This window comes from Scyliorhinus torazame, unplaced genomic scaffold, assembly GCF_047496885.1.
Source record: "Scyliorhinus torazame isolate Kashiwa2021f unplaced genomic scaffold, sScyTor2.1 scaffold_380, whole genome shotgun sequence".
Classification (NCBI taxonomy): domain Eukaryota; kingdom Metazoa; phylum Chordata; class Chondrichthyes; order Carcharhiniformes; family Scyliorhinidae; genus Scyliorhinus; species Scyliorhinus torazame.
Window position 1 is genome coordinate 71,917 of NW_027308107.1, and position 20,050 is coordinate 91,966.

Below are 20,050 nucleotides of genomic sequence, written 5' to 3' on the forward strand. Positions count from 1 at the left end.
TCCCGGGCCTCCCGATCTCTGGTCACTCCCCAGCCCCGGGCCTCCCGATCTCTGGTCACCCACCAGTCCCGGGCCTCCCGATCTCTGGTCACTCCTCGGGCCTCCCGATCTCTGGTCACCCACCAGTCCCGGGCCTCCCAATCTCTGGTCACTCCCCAGCCCCGGGCGTTCCGATCTCTGGTCACTCCCCAGCCCCGGGCCTCCCGATCTCTGGTCACCCCCAAGCCCCGGGCCTCCCAATCTCTGGTCACTCCCCAGCCCCGGGCGTTCCGATCTCTGGTCACTCCCCAGCCCCGGGCGTTCCGATCTCTGGTCACCCACCAGCCCCGGGCCTCCCGATCTCTGGTCACCCCCCAGCCCCGGGCCTCCCGATCTCTGGTCACTCCCCAGCCCCGGGCCTCCCGATCTCTGGTCAACTCCCAGCCCCGGGTCTCCCGATCTCTGGTCACTCCCCGGGCCTCCCGATGTCTGGTCAACCCGCAGCCCCGAGCCTCCCGATGTCTGGTCAACCCCCAGCCCCGGGCCTCCCGATGTCTGGTCAACCCCCAGCCCCGGGCCTCCCGATCTCTGGTCACCCCCCAGCCCCGGGCGTCCCGATCTCTGAACAGCCGCCAGCCCCGGGCCTCCCGATCTCTGGTCACCCCCCAGTCCCGGGCCTCCCGATCTCTGGTCACTCCCCAGCCCCGGGCCTCCCGATCTCTGGTCACTCCCCAGCCCCGGGCCTCCCGATCTCTGGTCACCCCCCAGCCCCGGGCCTCCCGATCTCTGGTCACCCCCCAGTCCCGGGCCTCCCGATCTCTGGTCACTCCCCAGTCCCGGGCCTCCCGATCTCTGGTCACTCCCCAGCCCCGGGCCTCCCGATCTCCGGTCACCCCCCAGTCCCGGGCCTCCCGATCTCTGGTCACCCGCCAGTCCCGGGCCTCCCAATCTCTGGTCAACTCCCAGTCCCAGGCCTCCCGATCTCTGGTCACACCCCAGTCCCAGGCCTCCCGATCTCTGGTCACTCCCCAGTCCCGGGCCTCCCGATCTCTGGTCAACTCCCAGTCCCGGGCCTCCCGATCTCTGGTCAACTCCCAGTCCCGGGCCTCCCGATCTCTGGTCAACTCCCAGCCCCGGGCCTCCCGATCTCTGGTCAACTCCCAGCCCCGGGCCTCCCGATCTCTGGTCACCCCCCGGGCCTCCCGATCTCTGGTCACCCCCCAGCCCCGGGCCTCCCGATCTCTGGTCAACTCCCAGTCCCGGGCCTCCCGATCTCTGGTCAACTCCCAGTCCCGGGCCTCCCGATCTCTGGTCAACTCCCAGTCCCGGGCCTCCCGATCTCTGGTCAACTCCCAGTCCCGGGCCTCCCGATCTCTGGTCACCCCCCGGGCCTCCCGATCTCTGGTCAACTCCCAGTCCCGGGCCTCCCGATCTCTGGTCAACTCCCAGCCCCGGGCGTTCCGATCTCTGGTCACCCACCAGCCCCGGGCCTCCCGATCTCTGGTCACTCCTCGGGCCTCCCGATCTCTGGTCACCCCCCAGACCCGGGCCTCCCGATCTCTGGTCAACTCCCAGCCCCGGGCGTCCCGATCTCTGAACAGCCGCCAGCCCCGGGCCTCCCGGGCTCTGGTTCCTCTCTGGCCCCAGGCCTCCTGATTTCGGACCAGCCCCAGGCCCCAGGCTTCCTGAACTCTGGTCACTCCCCAGTCCCAGGCCTGCTGCCCTGTGGTTACCCACCATGTTCTCCGGCCTCTGGTCACTTTCCACCGAGTCAGCCATCGACTGAGCAGGATTGGTTAATGCTTTCCTTCTCCCCGCTCTGCCTGGCGTTGCAAGGCCCTGCCTTGCCCCTCCGGTTTGGGAGTGACTCCCTACGAGAGGCCCTGCCACTGTTCTGGCCTGGCCACCATCTCCGGGACATTGCCCGGCTGTTCCTGGGTCCCGGCTCCTCGCCGGTACGGGTTCCAGCTCCTGGTTTTCTGGCACGGGAATGACAACCCATTCCCTGGAATGAGTCAGCTTCTGCAACTTAATCCCGAGAAGCCTGTCCCGGGGAATGTCCTGACAGCATGACCTCTTTCCCCGTTGGACATTGGCGCCCTTGACGTCTCCCTGGTTGCTCGGGTTGGCGCTGGGCCCCGCCGTCCCAGGAGGAGCGGTGGGACAGGGAACGGCTTGCTCCGAGGCTGCCCCAACGCCAGGCGGCGAACCCTCCTTGCCCAGCCATGTCCCTGGCTGGTGAGTGGGACCCCTGACCGCTCGGCGTCTCTGCTCAGGCCGGGGCAGGCCGTGGGACACTGCTGCCTGCCGGGTATCCCGGGCTGGGACAGGGTGAGCTGCGCTCCTCTGCGGGGAGCCAATTGGGGTTGGCGCTCTCCTGGCTTGGTCAGGATGTCTCTCTTGCGGCGGAAGTCCTGGACCCGTCTGTTCCGATTCGCTGGCTGGAGCGGAGCCGGTTGCAAACCCCCTCGCGGTACAAAGCGGGCCCGCGTGCTTGGCGAGCCCCTCGGCCGGGCTCTCAATTGCTTCACCTCCTTCCTCCTCGCTACGGGTGGCCTGGCTGACTGAACCCTGACCTGACCTCTCTTGGCTGGAGTCACTCAGTCTGGGGCCTGGTTGGACGCCCGTGGGTACACCGGCCGACCCTGGGTATTCAGGGGTTTCGGGCAGTGGGCAGAGTCTCCTCCCTGGAGCCGGAGAGGGCGAAGAATGTGGGGGCGGGCGGGAGCCTTCGGTATTGGCCCTGTGGCTGGTAGGAAGAGCCTGGTCGCCCCCGGGCTCCCCTCGCTTCTGCCTCCATGGACGTCTGGGACAGAGGGGCGGGTTGGCGGTCGCGGGCCGGCACACTTTCATCCTGCGCCAACTGGCGACCAGGCTCAAGGCGGGCGGGTTTCCCGGGGGGTTGGCGCACTTGCCCCTTGACCTCTGGAGCAGAGGGGAGGAGGATGCAGGGACAGCCGGGGCCTTGGGTTCACAATCTGCCACGGTCCTGGCAACATCATCGCCGGGGGTCCGGCCCTGCCCGGACGACCCTGGGGTCTTTGGATGGCTCTGGGGCGGCACTGGTGTCATGGTGACCCTGGGCTGCGGTAGTGGTGGCATGCAGTCCCCTGCCGGCGTGAGAGAGCCCTGGGGCTCGGCAACGGGCGATGACCTGCGCCCTCCGGTGAAGCCAAGGATGCACAACCTCCGGGCGGCCTGCAGGAATCCCTTCGTCTCGTCTTGGGGCAGCGGGGCCTCTGCGGTGTACATGAACCGCACCAAAGTCTTCAGGGTGGCAGCCTTCAACCCCGGGAGTTCCATGGGCACCCTTTGGGATTGGGCATCGTGTGAGGAGAATCGCTGGAGGAAGAAGGGGCTGAAAGCAGCGAGGATGCAGCGATGGACTGGAATCCCTTCACCTGAGCAGGAAAAGAAAGAGACAACATAAAAACCAGTCAGGAATAAAACACATCTACCCCTTATCTCATGATTGAAGTGACGTTGTGAAGTTTTATCTGATTCCACTCCTGTGGAGCACCTTAAGGATTTTTTTTACCATGTCAATTGTCACTAAAGGGACCAACTAAGTCACGCAGTTAAGTAAACACAGCGTCGGGTCATTCAGAGAGCAAGCGCTGCATCCTTGCGCACGTCAGTTATAGACTGATCAGAAGCGCACGGCGTTTTAAGATCGCTTTGCACCTTCAGTCATTTGTCATAGCTGCTAGTCGGCAAGGTTTGCTTGCACTTGGTATTAAGAACGTACATACGAATAAGGAGGAGGCCATTCAGCCCCTTGACCCTGCTGCGCCGTTCAATAAGATCATCGCTGAATTGATTGTGACCTCCTGTCGTCCCCGATCACTTGCCCCCCAACCATTTATTGAGAATCTATCTACCCCGGCCTTTGAAACTTTCACAGATCGCTTTGTGCTGCAACAGATATAGAGTTTAAAAAGTAGGGGAGTTGTGTAAACCGAGGCGGGAATGTAAGCTGTGGGGGGGATACAGAGAGGCTGCACAGAGACGGGGGAATGTAAGCTGTGGGGGGGATACAGAGAGGCTGCACAGAGACGGGGGACAGGTTGAGTGAGCGGGAAACAAGACGGCGGATGGATTGCAAAGCGGAGAAGTGCGAGGTTATTCACTTTGGTGGTAAGAATGGAAAAGCAGAATACCTGAAGTGTTGTTAAACTCGGAACTGTTGAGGCTCAGAGGGGCTTGGGTGTACAAGGAACGCAAACGGTTAGCACGAAGGTACAACAAGCAATTAGGACGGCAAATGGCACGTTGATCCTTGAGGAGGGAGGAGAGAGCAGGAATGAAGAAGTCTTGCTGCAATTGGACAGGGCTTTGGACAGACCACACCGGGAATATCGTGCACCATTTTGGTCTCCGTGTTTAAGGTGAGATCCACTTGAATTGGAGGTGCCACAGCGAGGGTTATATAGCAACACTGAAAATAGAGGCAGGAGGAGGCCATTCGGCCCTTCGAGCCTGCTCCGTCATTCATTATGATCATGGCTGATCATCAAGTTCAATACCTGATCCCACCTTCCTCGATTCCTTCAGCCCCAAGAGCTAAATCGAATTCCTTCTTGAAATTACGCAGTGTTTAGGCCTCAACTACTTCCTGTGGTAGGGAATTCCACAGATTCACCACTCCAATTTCTCCTGTCCTAAAAAGTTTACCCCTGACCGTCAAACTAAGACCCCCCTAGTTCTGGACGCCCCCACCATCGGGAACTTTCTTTCTGAATCTACCCTGTTGGGAATTTTATAACTGTCTATGAGATTCCCTCTCACTCTTCTGAACTCCAATGAATTTGTTTTATTCAGGGGCAATTTAAGCCAATTCAGCTAACCTGCCCATCTTTGGGTTGTGGGGGTGAGACCCACGCAGACACGGGGAGAATGTGCAAACTCCACACGGACAGTGACCCGGGGCCGGGTTTCGAACCCGGATCTTCAGCATTAAGAGGCAGCAGTGCTAACCACTGTGCCGCCGTGACGCCCGAATGAATATAACCCTGACTGATTTAGTCTCTCCTGCTAGGACAGTCCCGCCATCCCTGGAATCAGTCTGGTGAACCTTCGCTGCACTCCCTCCATAGCAAGAACATCCTTCCTCAGAGAAGGACACCTGAGCTGCCCACAATACTCCAGGTGTGGCCTCCCCAAGGCCCGATGCAATTGCAGTAAAACATCTCTATTGCTACTCAAATCCTCTCGCTATGAAGGCCAACCTACCATTTGCCTCCTTTCCTGCCTGCTGTGTCTGCGAGCTTACTCTCAGCGACTGATACACGAGGACACCAAGATCTCGCTGAGTATCCGCCTCTCCCAATTTACACCCATTCCAATAATAATCTGCCTTCCTATGTTTGTTCCCGAAGCGGATAACCTCACATTTATCCACATTATATTGCATCTGCCACACATGTGCCCACTCCCTCAGCCTGCCCAAATCCCGCTGAAGCATCTCTGCATCCTCCTCGCAGCTCACCCTCCCATCCAACTTTGTACCATCTGCAAATCTGGAGATAATACATTTAGTTCCCTCGTCCAAATCATTAATATATATTGTCAACAGCTGGGGTCCCAACACAGATCCCTGCGATAACCCCACTAGTCACTGCCTGCCAATCAGAAAAAGGCCCATTTATTCCAACGTTTTGCTTCCTGTCTGCTCACCGGCTTTTGATCCATCTCTAGTCCAGTTACTAGTGTACCACAGGGACCTGTTTTGGGGCCACTGCTGTTTGTCATTTTTATAAATGACCTGGAGGAGGGCGTAGAAGGATGGGTGAGTAAATTTGCAGATGACACTAAAGTCGGTGGAGTTGTGGACAGTGCGGAAGGATGTTACAAGTTACAGAGGGACATAGATAAGCTGCAGCGCTGGGCTGAGAGGTGGCAAATGGAGTTTAATGCAGAAAAGTGTGAGGTGATTCATTTTGGAAGGAATAACAGGAAGACAGAGTACTGGGCTAATGGTAAGATTCTTGGCAGTGTGGATGAGCAGAGAGATCTCGGTGTCCGTGTACGTAGATCCCTGAAAGGTGCCACCCAGGTTGAGAGGGTTGTTAAGAAGGCGTACGGTGTGTTAGCTTTTATTGGTAGAGGGATTGAGTTTCGGAGCCATGAGGTCATGTTGCAGCTGTACAAAACTCTGGTGCGGCCGCATTTGGAGTATTGCGTGCAATTCTGGTCGCCGCATTATAGGAAGGATGTGGAAGCATTGGAAAGGGTGCAGAGGAGATTTACCAGAATGTTGCCTGGTATGGAGGGAAGATCTTATGAGGGAAGGCTGAGGGACTTGAGGCTGTTTTCATTCGAGAGAAGAAGGTTAAGAGGTGACTTTAATTGAGGCATACAAGATGATCAGAGGATTGGATAGGGTGGACAGTGAGAGCCTTTTTCCTCGGATGGTGACGTCTAGCACGAGGGGGACATAGCTTTAAATTGAGGGGAGATAGATATAAGACAGATGTCAGAGGCAGGTTCTTTACCCAGAGAGTAGTAAGGGCGTGGAATGCCCTGCCTGCAACAGTAGTGGACTCGCCAACACTAAGGGCATTCAAATGGTCATTGGATAGACATATGGACGATAAGGGAATAGTGTAGCTGGGCTTTAGTGGTTTCACAGGTCGGCGCAACATCGAGGGCCGAAGGGCCTGTACTGCGCTGTAATGTTCTATGTATCTAAGACACTACCCGCAATCCCATGCCCTTTAACTTTATATATTAATCTGTTTTGTGAGACCTTGTAGAAAGCCTTCTGAAAGTCTAAATAAACCGCATCCACTGGTTCTTCCTGGTCAACTCTACTCGTTACATCGTCAAAGAATTCCAGTAGATTTGTCAAGCATGAATTTCCTTTCGTAAATCCATGCTGACTTAGTCTGATTACACCAGTCCTTTCCATGGATAAGGGGCAGGTTTAGCACAGGGCTAAATAACTGGCTTTTAAAGCAGACCAAGGCAGGCCAGCAGCGAGAGTTCAATTCCCGTACCAGCCTCCCCGAACAGGCGCCGGAATGTGGCGACGAGGGGCTTTTCACAGTAACTTCATTTGAAGCCTACTTGTGACAAGAAGCGGATTTTCATTTCATGGACTCCAGCAACTACCGACGTCAGGCTCGCGGTTATATAGTTCCGTTTTCTCTCTACCTCTCTTTTTGAATAGCCGGGTTACATTCGCTACCCTCCAAGCTGTAGGAACCAGGATGCGAATAGAGGGATACGGACCCCGGAAGTGTAGAAGATTTTAGTTTAGACGGGCAGCATGGTCGGCACAGGCTTGGAGGGCCGAAGGGCCTGTTCCTGTGCTGTACGTTTCTTTGTTCTTTGTTCATTCCAGAGTCCAAAGAATTTTGGAATATGACGACCAATGGATCTACTATTTCCACAGCCACTTCCTTAAATACACTGCGATGCAGATAATCTGGCCCTGGAAATTTATCCGCGTTCAATCCCGTTAATTTCCCCCAAACCATTTCTCTACTAATATTAATTTCCTTCAGCTCCTCACTAAAACTTCCGTTTCTCAGAACCTCCTGTACATTATTCAAGTCTTCCTTTGCAGGTCAGCACGGTGGCGCAGTGGTTAGAATTTCTGTCTCACGGCGCTGAGGTCCCAGGTTCGAACCCGGCCCCGGGGTCACTGTCCGTGTGGAGTTTGCGCATTCTCCCCGTGTCTGCGTGGGTTTCGCCCCCACAACCTTAAAGATGTGCAGGGGGAGGTGGATTGGCCACGCTAAATTGCCCCTTAATTTTTAAGAAATGAATTGGGTACTCTAAATTTATTAAAAAAACAATTCACGCCTCCCTTTGTGTAGACAGGAGCGAAGGACGAATTTGGTTCCTCAGCCATTTCTTTGTTCCCTGTTATGAGTTGCCCCTTAAAGGGCCGACATTAGTTTTTATCAATCTTCTCCTCTCTACTTTTCCAGAAACTTTTTCAGTCAGTTTTTATTTTCCTTGCTAGCTTACTTTCAAATTGTTTTTTATTCTTCTTAATCAATCCCTTGGTCCACCTTTGTTGAATTTTAAACTGTTCCGAATTAACTGCTTTATTGCTTTTCCTTGCTAATTTGTATGCCTCTTTGAATCGAATGCTGTCTCTAATTTCCCTTGTAAGCCACGGTTCGGCTGCAGTTTCCTTTCTACTCTTGCGGCAAATAGGTAAAGGCAACTTTTGGAGTTCAGCTATTTGTTCGAGTGCTGCCGATGCTTGTCCGCTGTCCTTCCTTTCAGTAATGTTTCCCAGTTCCTCACTCATAACGAGATTGCCGACTAATCATTTCTCATTGCACAGCACCCTATTCCCGTGTTGGTTCCTCAACGTACTGGTCCAGAAAACCACCCCGTAAACACCCCAGATTCACGAGATTGGTCCCTGGGATGCGGGGCCCAGTAAATTAGGGATATATTCTCTGGAGTTTCGAACAATGAGAGAACGTCTCATTGGACCATCCAATATTCTGATGGGGTTTGACAGGATGGTGACGGAGAGGTCAGCTCCCCTCGGCTGGGGACCAGTGCATTGAGCCGCATTTTTGGAAACAGATTTTTCGATGGACTGTGTGTTCCACAGAGAGCGCGGGCGAGAGAGCGCGGGCTAGAGAGAGCGCCGGCGAGAGGGTGAGCGAGAAATAGAGCCCGAGCGGGAGGGTGAGCGAGAGAGAGCGCGGGCGAGAGAGAGCGCGGACGAGAGAGCGCGGGTGAGAGAGAGCGCGGGCGAGAGAGAGCGCGGGCGAGAGAGAGCGCGGGCGAGAGAGAGCGCGGGCGAGAGAGCGCGGGCGAGAGAGCGCGGGCGAGAGAGCGCGGGCTAGAGAGAGCGCCGGCGAGAGGGTGAGCGAGAAATAGAGCCCGAGCGGGAGGGTGAGCGAGAGAGAGCGCGGGCGAGAGAGAGCGCGGACGAGAGAGCGCGGGTGAGAGAGAGCGCGGGCGAGAGAGAGCGCGGGCGAGAGAGAGCGCGGGCGAGAGAGCGCGGGCGAGAGAGCGCGGGCGAGAGGGTGAGCGAGAGATAGAGCCCGAGCGGGAGGGTGAGCGAGAGAGAGAGCCCGAGCGGGAGGGTGAGCGAGAGAGAGAGCGGGCAAGAGAGAGCGCGGGTGAGAGAGAGAGCGGGCGAGAGAGAGAGCGGGCGAGAGAGAGAGCGGGCGAGAGAGAGCGCGGGCGAGAGAGAGCGCGGGCGAGAGAGAGCGCGGGCGAGAGAGAGCGCGGGCGAGAGAGAGCGCGGGCGAGAGAGAGCGCGGGCGAGAGAGAGCGCGGGCGAGAGAGAGCGCGGGCGAGAGAGAGCGCGGGCGAGAGAGAGCGCGGGCGAGAGAGAGCGCGGGCGAGAGAGAGGAAGCGAGAGAGAGCGCGGGCGAGAGATAGAGCCCGAGCGGGAGGGTGAGCGAGAGAGAGAGCCCGAGCGGGAGGGTGAGCGAGAAAGAGAGCGCGGACGAGAGAGCGCGGGTGAGAGAGAGAGCGGGCGAGAGAGAGCGCGGGCGAGAGAGAGGAAGCGAGAGAGAGGAAGCGAGAGAGAGCGCGGGCGAGAGATAGAGCCCGAGCGGGAGGGTGAGCGAGAGAGAGAGCCCGAGCGGGAGGGTGAGCGAGAGAGAGCGCGGGCGAGAGAGAGCGCGGGCTAGAGAGAGCGCCGGCGAGAGGGTGAGCGAGAGATAGAGCCCGAGCGGGAGGGTGAGCGAGAGAGAGAGCCCGAGCGGGAGGGTGAGCGAGAGAGAGAGCGGGCGAGAGAGAGCGCGGGCGAGAGAGCGCGGGCTAGAGAGAGCGCCGGCGAAAGGGTGAGCGAGAGATAGAGCCCGAGCGGGAGGGTGAGCGAGAGAGAGAGCCCGAGCGGGAGGGTGAGCGAGAGAGAGAGCGGGCGAGAGAGAGCGCGGGCGAGAGGGTGAGCGAGAGATAGAGCCCGAGCGGGAGGGTGAGCGAGAGAGAGAGCCCGAGCGGGAGGGTGAGCGAGAGAGAGAGCGGGCAAGAGAGAGCGCGGGCGAGAGAGAGCGCGGGTGAGAGAGAGCGTGGGCGAGAGAGAGCGTGGGCGAGAGCGCGGGCGGGAGAGAGCGCGGACGGGAGAGAGCGCGGGCGAGAGGGTGAGCGAGAGATAGAGCCCGAGCGGGAGGGTGAGCGAGAGAGAGAGCCCAAGCGGGCGGGTGAGCGAGAGAGAGCGGGCAAGAGAGAGCGCGGACGAGAGAGCGCGGGTGAGAGAGAGCGCGGGTGAGAGAGAGCGCGGGTGAGAGAGAGCGCGGGTGAGAGAGAGCGCGGGTGAGAGAGAGCGCGGGCGAGAGAGAGCGCGGGCGAGAGAGAGCGCGGGCGAGAGCGCGCGGGCGAGAGGGTGAGCGAGAGATAGAGCCCGAGCAGGAGGGTGAGCGAGAGAGAGAGCCGAGCGGGAGGGTGAGCGAGAGAGAGAGCGGGCGAGAGAGAGTGCGGGCGAGAGGGTGAGCGAGAGATAGAGCCCGAGCGGGAGGGTGAGCGAGAGAGAGAGCCGAGCGGGAGGGTGAGCGAGAGAGAGAGCCGAGCGGGAGGGTGAGCGAGAGAGAGAGCGGGCGAGAGAGAGCGCGGGTGAGAGAGAGAGAGCGCTGGAGGGAGAGAGCGCGGGCGAGAGAGAGAGCGCGGGCGAGAGAGAGAGCGCGGGCGAGAGAGAGAGCGCGGGCGAGAGAGAGAGCGCGGGCGAGAGAGAGAGCGCGGGCGAGAGAGAGAGCGCGGGCGAGAGAGAGAGCGCGGGCGAGAGAGAGAGCGCGGGCGAGAGAGAGAGCGCGGGCGAGAGAGAGAGCGCGGGCGAGAGAGAGAGCGCGGGCGAGAGAGAGAGCGCGGGCGAGAGAGAGAGCGCGGGCGAGAGAGAGAGCGCGGGCGAGAGAGAGAGCGCGGGCGAGAGAGAGAGCGCGGGCGAGAGAGAGAGCGCGGGCGAGAGAGAGAGCGCGGGCGAGAGAGAGAGCGCGGGCGAGAGAGAGAGCGCGGGCGAGAGAGAGAGCGCGGGCGAGAGAGAGAGCGCGGGCGAGAGAGAGAGCGCGGGCGAGAGAGAGAGCGCGGGCGAGAGAGAGAGCGCGGGCGAGAGAGAGAGCGCGGGCGAGAGAGAGAGCGCGGGCGAGAGAGAGAGCGCGGGAGGGAGAGAGAGCGCGGGAGGGAGAGAGCGCGGGCGAGAGAGAGAGCGCGGGCGAGAGAGAGAGCGCGGGCGAGAGAGCGCGGGCGAGAGAGAGAGCGCGGGCGAGAGAGAGAGCGCGGGCGAGAGAGAGCGCGGGCGAGAGAGAGCGCGGGCGAGAGAGAGCGCGGGCGAGAGAGAGCGCGGGCGAGAGAGCGCGGGCAAGAGAGCGCGGGCAAGAGGGTGAGCGAGAAATAGAGCCCGAGCGGGAGGGTGAGCGAGAGAGAGAGCCGAGCGGGAGGGTGAGCGAGAGAGAGAGCGGGCGAGAGAGAGTGCGGGCGAGAGGGTGAGCGAGAGATAGAGCGCGGGCGAGAGGGTGAGCGAGAGATAGAGCCCGAGTGGGAGGGTGAGCGAGAGAGAGAGCCGAGCGGGAGGGTGAGCGAGAGAGAGAGCGGGCGAGAGAGAGCGCGGGTGAGAGAGAGAGAGCGCGGGAGGGAGAGAGCGCGGGCGAGAGAGAGAGCGCGGGCGAGAGAGAGAGCGCGGGCGAGAGAGAGAGCGCGGGCGAGAGAGAGAGCGCGGGCGAGAGAGAGAGCGCGGGCGAGAGAGAGAGCGCGGGCGAGAGAGAGAGCGCGGGCGAGAGAGAGAGCGCGGGAGGGAGAGAGCGCGGGCGAGAGAGAGAGCGCGGGCGAGAGAGAGAGCGCGGGCGAGAGAGAAAGCGCGGGCGAGAGAGAAAGCGCGGGCGAGAGAGAGAGCGCGGGCGAGAGAGAGAGCGGGCGAGACAGAGCGCAGGCGAGAGGGTGAGCGAGAGATAGAGCCCGAGCGGGAGGGTGAGCGAGAGAGAGAGCCCGAGCGGGAGGGTGAGCGAGAGAGAGCGGGCGAGAGAGAGCATGGGCGAGAGCGCGGGCGGGAGAGAGCGCGGGCGAGAGGGTGAGCGAGAGATAGAGCCCGAGCGGGAGGGTGAGCGAGAGAGAGAGCCCGAGCGGGAGGCTGAGCGAGAGAGCGGGCGAGAGAGAGCGCGGGCGAGAGAGAGCGCGGGCGAGAGAGAGCGCGGGCGAGAGAGAGCGCGGGCGAGAGAGAGCGCGGGCGAGAGAGAGAGAGCGCGGGCGAGAGGGTGAGCGAGAGAGAGAGCCCGAGCGGGAGGGTGAGCGAGAGAGAGAGCGGGCGAGAGAGAGCGCGGGTGAGAGAGAGCGCGGGCGAGAGAGAGTGCGGGCGAGAGGGTGAGCGAGAGATAGAGCCCGAGCAGGAGGGTGAGCAAGAGAGAGAGCCCGAGCGGGAGGGTGAGCGAGAGAGAGAGAGCGGGCGAGAGACAGCGTGGGTGAGAGATAGGAAGCAAGAGAGAGCGCGGGCGAGAGAGAGGAAGCGAGAGAGAGCGTGGGCGAGAGAGAGGAAGCGAGAGATAGAGCCAGAGCGGGAGGGTGAGCGAGAGAGAGAGCCCGAGCGGGAGGGTGAGTGAGAGAGAGAGCGGGCGAGAGAGAGCGCGGGCGAGAGAGAGGAAGCGAGAGAGAGGAAGCGAGAGAGAGCGCAGGCGAGAGAGAGGAAGCGAGAGAGAGCGCGGGCGAGAGAGAGGAAGCGAGAGAGAGCGCGGGCGAGAGTGAGGAAGCGAGAGAGAGCGCGGGCGGCAGAGAGGAAGCGAGAGAGAGCGCGGGCGAGAGAGAGGAAGCGAGAGAGAGCGCGGGCGAGAGAGAGGAAGCGAGAGAGAGCACGGGCGAGAGAGAGCGCGGGCGAGAGAGCGCGGGCGAGAGGGTGAGCGAGAGAGAGAGCCCGAGCGGTAGGGTGAGCGAGAGAGAGAGCCCGAGCGGTAGGGTGAGCGAGAGAGAGAGCCCGAGCGGGAGGGTGAGCGAGAGAGAGAGCGGGCAAGAGAGAGCGCGGGCGAGAGGAAGCGAGAGAGAGCGCGGGCGAGAGAGAGGAAGCGAGAGAGAGCGCGGGCGAGAGAGCGCGGGCGAGAGGGTGAGCGAGAGATAGAGCCCGAGCGGGAGGGTGAGCGAGAGAGAGAGCCCGAGCGGGAGGGTGAGCGAGAGAGAGAGCGGGCGAGAGAGAGCGCGGGCGAGAGAGAGGAAGCGAGAGAGAGCGCGGGCGAGAGAGCGTGGGCGAGAGGGTGAGCGAGAGAGAGAGCCCGAGCGGGAGGGCGAGCGAGAGAGAGAGCCCGAGCGGGAGGGCGAGCGAGAGAGAGAGCCCGAGCGGGAGGGCGAGCGAGAGAGAGGAAGCGAGAGAGAGCGCGGGCGAGAGAGAGGAAGCGAGAGAGAGCGCGGGCGAGAGAGAGGAAGCGAGAGAGAGCGCGGGCGAGAGAGAGGAAGCGAGAGAGAGCGCGGGCGAGAGAGAGGAAGCGAGAGAGAGCGCGGGCGAGAGAGAGGAAGCGCGAGAGAGCGCGGGCGAGAGAGAGGAAGCGAGAGAGAGTGCGGGCGAGAGAGAGGAAGCGAGAGAGAGCGCGGGCGAGAGAGAGGAAGCGAGAGAGAGCGCGGGCGAGAGAGAGGAAGCGAGAGAGAGCGCGGGCGAGAGAGAGGAAGCGAGAGAGAGCGCGGGCGAGAGAGAGGAAGCGAGAGAGAGCGCGGGCGAGAGAGAGGAAGCGAGAGAGAGCGCGGGCGAGAGAGAGGAAGCGAGAGAGAGCGCGGGCGAGAGAGAGGAAGCGAGAGAGAGCGCGGGCGAGAGAGAGGAAGCGAGAGAGAGCGCGGGCGAGAGAGAGGAAGCGAGAGAGAGCGCGGGCGAGAGACAGGAAGCGAGAGAGAGCGCGGGCGAGAGAGAGGAAGCGAGAGAGAGCGCGGGCGAGAGGGAGGAAGCGAGAGAGAGCGCGGGCGAGAGAGAGGAAGCGAGAGAGAGCGCGGGCGAGAGAGAGGAAGCGAGAGAGAGCGCGGGCGAGAGAGAGGAAGCGAGAGAGAGCGCGGGCGAGAGAGAGGAAGCGAGAGAGAGCGGGGGCGAGAGAGAGGAAGCGAGAGAGAGCGCGGGCGAGAGAGAGGCAGCGAGAGAGAGCGCGGGCGAGAGAGAGGAAGCGAGAGAGAGCGCGGGCGAGAGAGAGGAAGCGAGAGAGAGCGCGGGCGAGAGAGAGGAAGCGAGAGAGAGAGCACGGGCGAGAGAGAGGAAGCGAGAGAGAGAGCGCGGGCGAGAGAGAGGAAGCGAGAGAGAGCGCGGGCGAGAGAGAGGAAGCGAGAGAGGGCGCGGGCGAGAGAGAGGAAGCGAGAGAGAGCGCGGGCGAGAGAGAGGAAGCGAGAGAGAGCGCGGGCGAGAGAGAGGAAGCGAGAGAGAGCGCGGGCGAGAGAGAGGAAGCGAGAGAGAGCGCGGGCGAGAGAGCGCGGGCGAGAGGGTGAGCGAGAGAGAGAGCCTGAGCGGTAGGGTGAGCGAGAGAGAGAGCCCGAGCGGGAGGGTGAGCGAGAGAGAGAGCGGGCGAGAGAGAGCGCGGGCGAGAGGAAGCGAGAGAGAGCGCGGGCGAGAGAGAGGAAGCGAGAGAGAGCGCGGGCGAGGGAGCGCGGGCGAGAGGGTGAGCGAGAGATAGAGCCCGAGCGGGAGGGTGAGCGAGAGAGAGAGCCCGAGCGGGAGGGTGAGCGAGAGAGAGAGCGGGCGAGAGAGAGAGCGGGCGAGAGAGAGGAAGCGAGAGAGAGCGCGAGCGAGAGAGAGGAAGCGAGAGAGAGCGCGGGCGAGAGAGAGGAAGCGAGAGAGAGACCGGGCGAGATAGAGCGCGGGCGAGAGTGTGAGCGAGAGCAGAGGAGGGCAGATAGATGATGAGACTTGCCGCTTGTGCGGGCGACAGAGGCCCAGTCTCACCTTCTGCATACAAGACGGCGTCGCAGAACAGATCCTGCTGCTGCTGTCTGTGCAGGTTCGCAAAGAAAGTCTTCGGAAGACAGGGAGTAGGGCTCCGATCCGAACCCTCCATCTTCAGTCAGGCTCTTCAGAGTTATCTGCAATCAGAGGGCAAAACAAAATGGCACATCGGGATGGCCGAATCGTCCCACCCGCGCTGACGAGTTTGTTACACAGTCACAGAACCGCGTGGCACAAAAGCAGACCATGCGCCTGCCTTTCCAAAGAGCGCCCCCCGTATCCCCCTATCGGGGCCAAACATTCCCCTTCGCGCATTTACCCAATCCGCCATTTTGAACGCTCTGTTCGATCTGCTTCCGTCGCCCTCTCGGGCAGCGGGCTCACAACTCGGGGTCCCAGTGCGAGCGAGGAGGCGGGGCCAGCGGAATGTTCCAGAGGGGGAAAGCGGGGGGGAGGGGGGAATAGGCGGGGAGTGAGGTGCTAAAAGCACGGAAGAGTGGACAAGCCAGGCAGGCAAGACTGCGCACTCGTAGGCAAGACGCAGTCCAGCTTTATTGCGACCCCACCCTCCCAGTCGGCGAACTTTGGCACGCCTGGAACGCCGGGAACCGTCAACAAATGTACTGACGCTTGACAATGTCGTATCTGATCCGGGGGCAAGGGGCAATGGAGCAGCAGTGAACAGTCTCGCAGCTCAAACTTCACTTAATCCTTAACCTGATCACCGAAGGAGAATGACAAGGAAACTGGGTTATCAAATGTTTACTCGTGGCGATAAAGTTAAAACCAGAGAGGAGGAAATAGGCACACGGGAACAGGAGGAGGCCCCATTCAACCCCTTCTCCAGCCTGTTACACGGGAACAGGAGGAGGCCCCATTCAGCCCCTTCTCCAGCCTGTTACACAGGAACAGGAGGAGGCCCCATTCAGACCCTTCTCCAGCCCGTTACACAGGAACAGGAGGAGGCCCCATTCAGCCCCTTCCCCAGCCTGTTACACAGGAACAGGAGAAGGACCCATTCGGCCCCTTCTCCAGCCCGTTACACAGGAACAGGAGGAGGCCCCATTCAGCCCCTTCTCCAGCCTGTTACACAGGAACAGGAGGAGGCCCCATTCAGACCCTTCTCCAGCCCGTTACACAGGAACAGGAGGAGGCCCCATTCAGCCCCTTCTCCAGCCCGTTACACAGGAACAGGAGAAGGACCCATTCGGCCCCTTCTCCAGCCCGTTACACAGGAACAGGAGGAGGCCCCATTCAGCCCCATCTCCAGCCCGTTACACAGGAACAGGAGGAGGCCGCATTCAGCCCCTTCTCCAGCCTGTTACACAGGAACAGGAGGAGGCCCCATTCAGACCCTTCTCCAGCCCGTTACACAGGAACAGGAGGAGGCCCCATTCAGACCCTTCTCCAGCCCGTTACACAGGAACAGGAGGAGGCCCCATTCAGCCCCTTCTCCAGCCTGTTACACAGGAACAGGAGGAGGCCCCATTCAGACCCTTCTCCAGCCCGTTACACAGGAACAGGAGGAGGCCCCATTCAGCCCCTTCTCCAGCCTGTTACACAGGAACAGGAGGAGGCCCCATTCAGCCCCATCTCCAGCCCGTTACACAGGAACAGGAGGAGGCCCCATTCAGCCCCTTCTCCAGCCCGTTACACAGGAACAGGAGGAGGCCCCATTCAGACCCTTCTCCAGCCCGTTACACAGGAACAGGAGGAGGCCCCATTCAGACCCTTCTCCAGCCCGTTACACAGGAACAGGAGAAGGACCCATTCGGCCCCTTCTCCAGCCCGTTACACAGGAACAGGAGGAGGCCCCATTCAGCCCCATCTCCAGCCCGTTACACAGGAACAGGAGGAGGCCCCATTCAGCCCCATCTCCAGCCCGTTACACAGGAACAGGAGGAGGCCCCATTCAGCCCCATCTCCAGCCCGTTACACAGGAACAGGAGGAGGCCCCATTCAGCCCCTTCTCCAGCCTGTTACACAGGGACAGGAGGAGGCCCCATTCAGCCCCATCTCCAGCCCGTTACACAGGAACAGGAGGAGGCCCCATTCGGCCCCTTCTCCAGCCTGTTACACGGGAACAGGAGGAGGCCCCATTCAGCCCCATCTCCAGCCCGTTACACGGGAACAGGAGGAGGCCCCATTCAGCCCCTTCTCCAGCCCGTTACACAGGAACAGGAGGAGGCCGCATTCAGCCCCTTCTCCAGCCCGTTACACAGGAACAGGAGGAGGCCCCATTCAGACCCTTCTCCAGACCGTTACACGGGAACAGGAAGGGGCCCCATTCAGCCCCTTCTCCAGCCTGTTACACAGGAACAGGAAGAGGCCCCATTCAGACCCTTCTCCAGACTGTTAAACAGGAACAGGAGGAGACCCCATTCAGCCCCTTCTCCAGCCTGTTACACGGGAACAGGAGGAGGCCCCATTCAGCCCCTTCTCCAGCCTGTTACACGGGAACAGGAGGAGGCCCCATTCAGCCCCTTCTCCAGCCTGTTAAACAGGAACAGGAGGAGGCCCCATTCAGCCCCTTCTCCAACCTGTTACACGGGAACAGGAGGAGGGCCCATTCAGCCCCTTCTCCAGCCTATTACACGGGAACAGGAGGAGGCCCCATTCAGCCCCTTCTCCAGCCTGTTACACGGGAACAGGAGGAGGCCCCATTCAGCCCCTTCTCCAGCCTGTTAAACAGGAACAGGAGGAGGCCCCATTCAGTCCCTTCTCCAGCCCGTTACACAGGAACAGGAGGAGGCCCCATTCAGACCCTTCTCCAGCCTGTTACACAGGAACAGGAGGGGGCCCCATTCAGCCCCTTCTCCAGCCTGTTACACGGGAACAGGAGGAGGCCCCATTCAGCCCCTTCTCCAGCCTGTTACACGGGAACAGGAGGAGGCCCCATTCAGCCCCTTCTCCAGCCTGTTAAACAGGAACAGGAGGAGGCCCCATTCAGCCCCTTCTCCAACCTGTTACACGGGAACAGGAGGAGGGCCCATTCAGCCCCTTCTCCAGCCTATTACACGGGAACAGGAGGAGGCCCCATTCAGCCCCTTCTCCAGCCTGTTACACGGGAACAGGAGGAGGCCCCATTCAGCCCCTTCTCCAGCCTGTTAAACAGGAACAGGAGGAGGCCCCATTCAGTCCCTTCTCCAGCCCGTTACACAGGAACAGGAGGAGGCCCCATTCAGACCCTTCTCCAGCCTGTTACACAGGAACAGGAGGGGGCCCCATTCAGCCCCTTCTCCAGCCTGTTACACAGGAACAGGAGGAGGCCCCATTCAGACCCTTCTCCAGCCCGTTACACAGGAACAGGAGGAGGCCCCATTCAGCCCCTTCTCCAGCCCGTTACACAGGAACAGGAGAAGGACCCATTCGGCCCCTTCTCCAGCCCGTTACACAGGAACAGGAGGAGGCCCCATTCAGCCCCATCTCCAGCCCGTTACACAGGAACAGGAGGAGGCCGCATTCAGCCCCTTCTCCAGCCTGTTACACAGGAACAGGAGGAGGCCCCATTCAGACCCTTCTCCAGCCCGTTACACAGGAACAGGAGGAGGCCCCATTCAGCCCCTTCTCCAGCCTGTTACACAGGAACAGGAGGAGGCCCCATTCAGACCCTTCTCCAGCCCGTTACACAGGAACAGGAGGAGGCCCCATTCAGCCCCTTCTCCAGCCTGTTACACAGGAACAGGAGGAGGCCCCATTCAGCCCCATCTCCAGCCCGTTACACAGGAACAGGAGGAGGCCCCATTCAGCCCCTTCTCCAGCCTGTTACACAGGAACAGGAGGAGGCCCCATTCAGACCCTTCTCCAGCCCGTTACACAGGAACAGGAGGAGGCCCCATTCAGCCCCTTCTCCAGCCCGTTACACAGGAACAGGAGGAGGCCCCATTCAGCCCCATCTCCAGCCCGTTACACAGGAACAGGAGGAGGCCGCATTCAGCCCCTTCTCCAGCCTGTTACACAGGAACAGGAGGAGGCCCCATTCAGACCCTTCTCCAGCCCGTTACACAGGAACAGGAGGAGGCCCCATTCAGACCCTTCTCCAGCCCGTTACACAGGAACAGGAGGAGGCCCCATTCAGCCCCTTCTCCAGCCTGTTACACAGGAACAGGAGGAGGCCCCATTCAGACCCTTCTCCAGCCCGTTACACAGGAACAGGAGGAGGCCCCATTCAGCCCCTTCTCCAGCCTGTTACACAGGAACAGGAGGAGGCCCCATTCAGCCCCATCTCCAGCCCGTTACACAGGAACAGGAGGAGGCCCCATTCAGCCCCTTCTCCAGCCCGTTACACAGGAACAGGAGGAGGCCCCATTCAGACCCTTCTCCAGCCCGTTACACAGGAACAGGAGGAGGCCCCATTCGGACCCTTCTCCAGCCCGTTACACAGGAACAGGAGTAGGACCCATTCGGCCCCTTCTCCAGCCCGTTACACAGGAACAGGAGGAGGCCCCATTCAGCCCCATCTCCAGCCCGTTACACAGGAACAGGAGGAGGCCCCATTCAGCCCCATCTCCAGCCCGTTACACAGGAACAGGAGGAGGCCCCATTCAGCCCCATCTCCAGCCCGTTACACAGGAACAGGAGGAGGCCCCATTCAGCCCCTTCTCCAGCCTGTTACACAGGGACAGGAGGAGGCCCCATTCAGCCCCATCTCCAGCCCGTTACACAGGAACAGGAGGAGGCCCCATTCGGCCCCTTCTCCAGCCTGTTACACGGGAACAGGAGGAGGCCCCATTCAGCCCCATCTCCAGCCCGTTACACGGGAACAGGAGGAGGCCCCATTCAGCCCCTTCTCCAGCCCGTTACACAGGAACAGGAGGAGGCCGCATTCAGCCCCTTCTCCAGCCCGTTACACAGGAACAGGAGGAGGCCCCATTCAGACCCTTCTCCAGACCGTTACACGGGAACAGGAAGGGGCCCCATTCAGCCCCTTCTCCAGCCTGTTACACAGGAACAGGAAGAGGCCCCATTCAGACCCTTCTCCAGACTGTTAAACAGGAACAGGAGGAGACCCCATTCAGCCCCTTCTCCAGCCTGTTACACGGGAACAGGAGGAGGCCCCATTCAGCCCCTTCTCCAGCCTGTTACACGGGAACAGGAGGAGGCCCCATTCAGCCCCTTCTCCAGCCTGTTAAACAGGAACAGGAGGAGGCCCCATTCAGCCCCTTCTCCAACCTGTTACACGGGAACAGGAGGAGGCCCCATTCAGCCCCTTCTCCAGCCTGTTACACGGGAACAGGAGGAGGCCCCATTCAGCCCCTTCTC

General features: G+C 60.9%; 1 protein-coding gene across 1 annotated transcript in view; it reads right to left on the reverse strand.

The window, feature by feature from the left end:
- Positions 1-575: 575 nt before the first annotated feature.
- Positions 576-20,050, reverse strand: part of LOC140406252 (uncharacterized) — a gene marked incomplete at its 3' end in the record, with an annotated part of 44,843 nt that continues 25,368 nt past the window's right edge. Inside the window, exons 2-3 of the mRNA XM_072494365.1 lie at positions 14,789-14,925; positions 576-3,380 (exon numbers count right to left, since the gene is read on the reverse strand). Coding sequence (XP_072350466.1) covers positions 576-3,380; positions 14,789-14,900 — 2,917 coding nt within the window. The remainder of the gene's footprint in view (positions 3,381-14,788; positions 14,926-20,050) is intronic.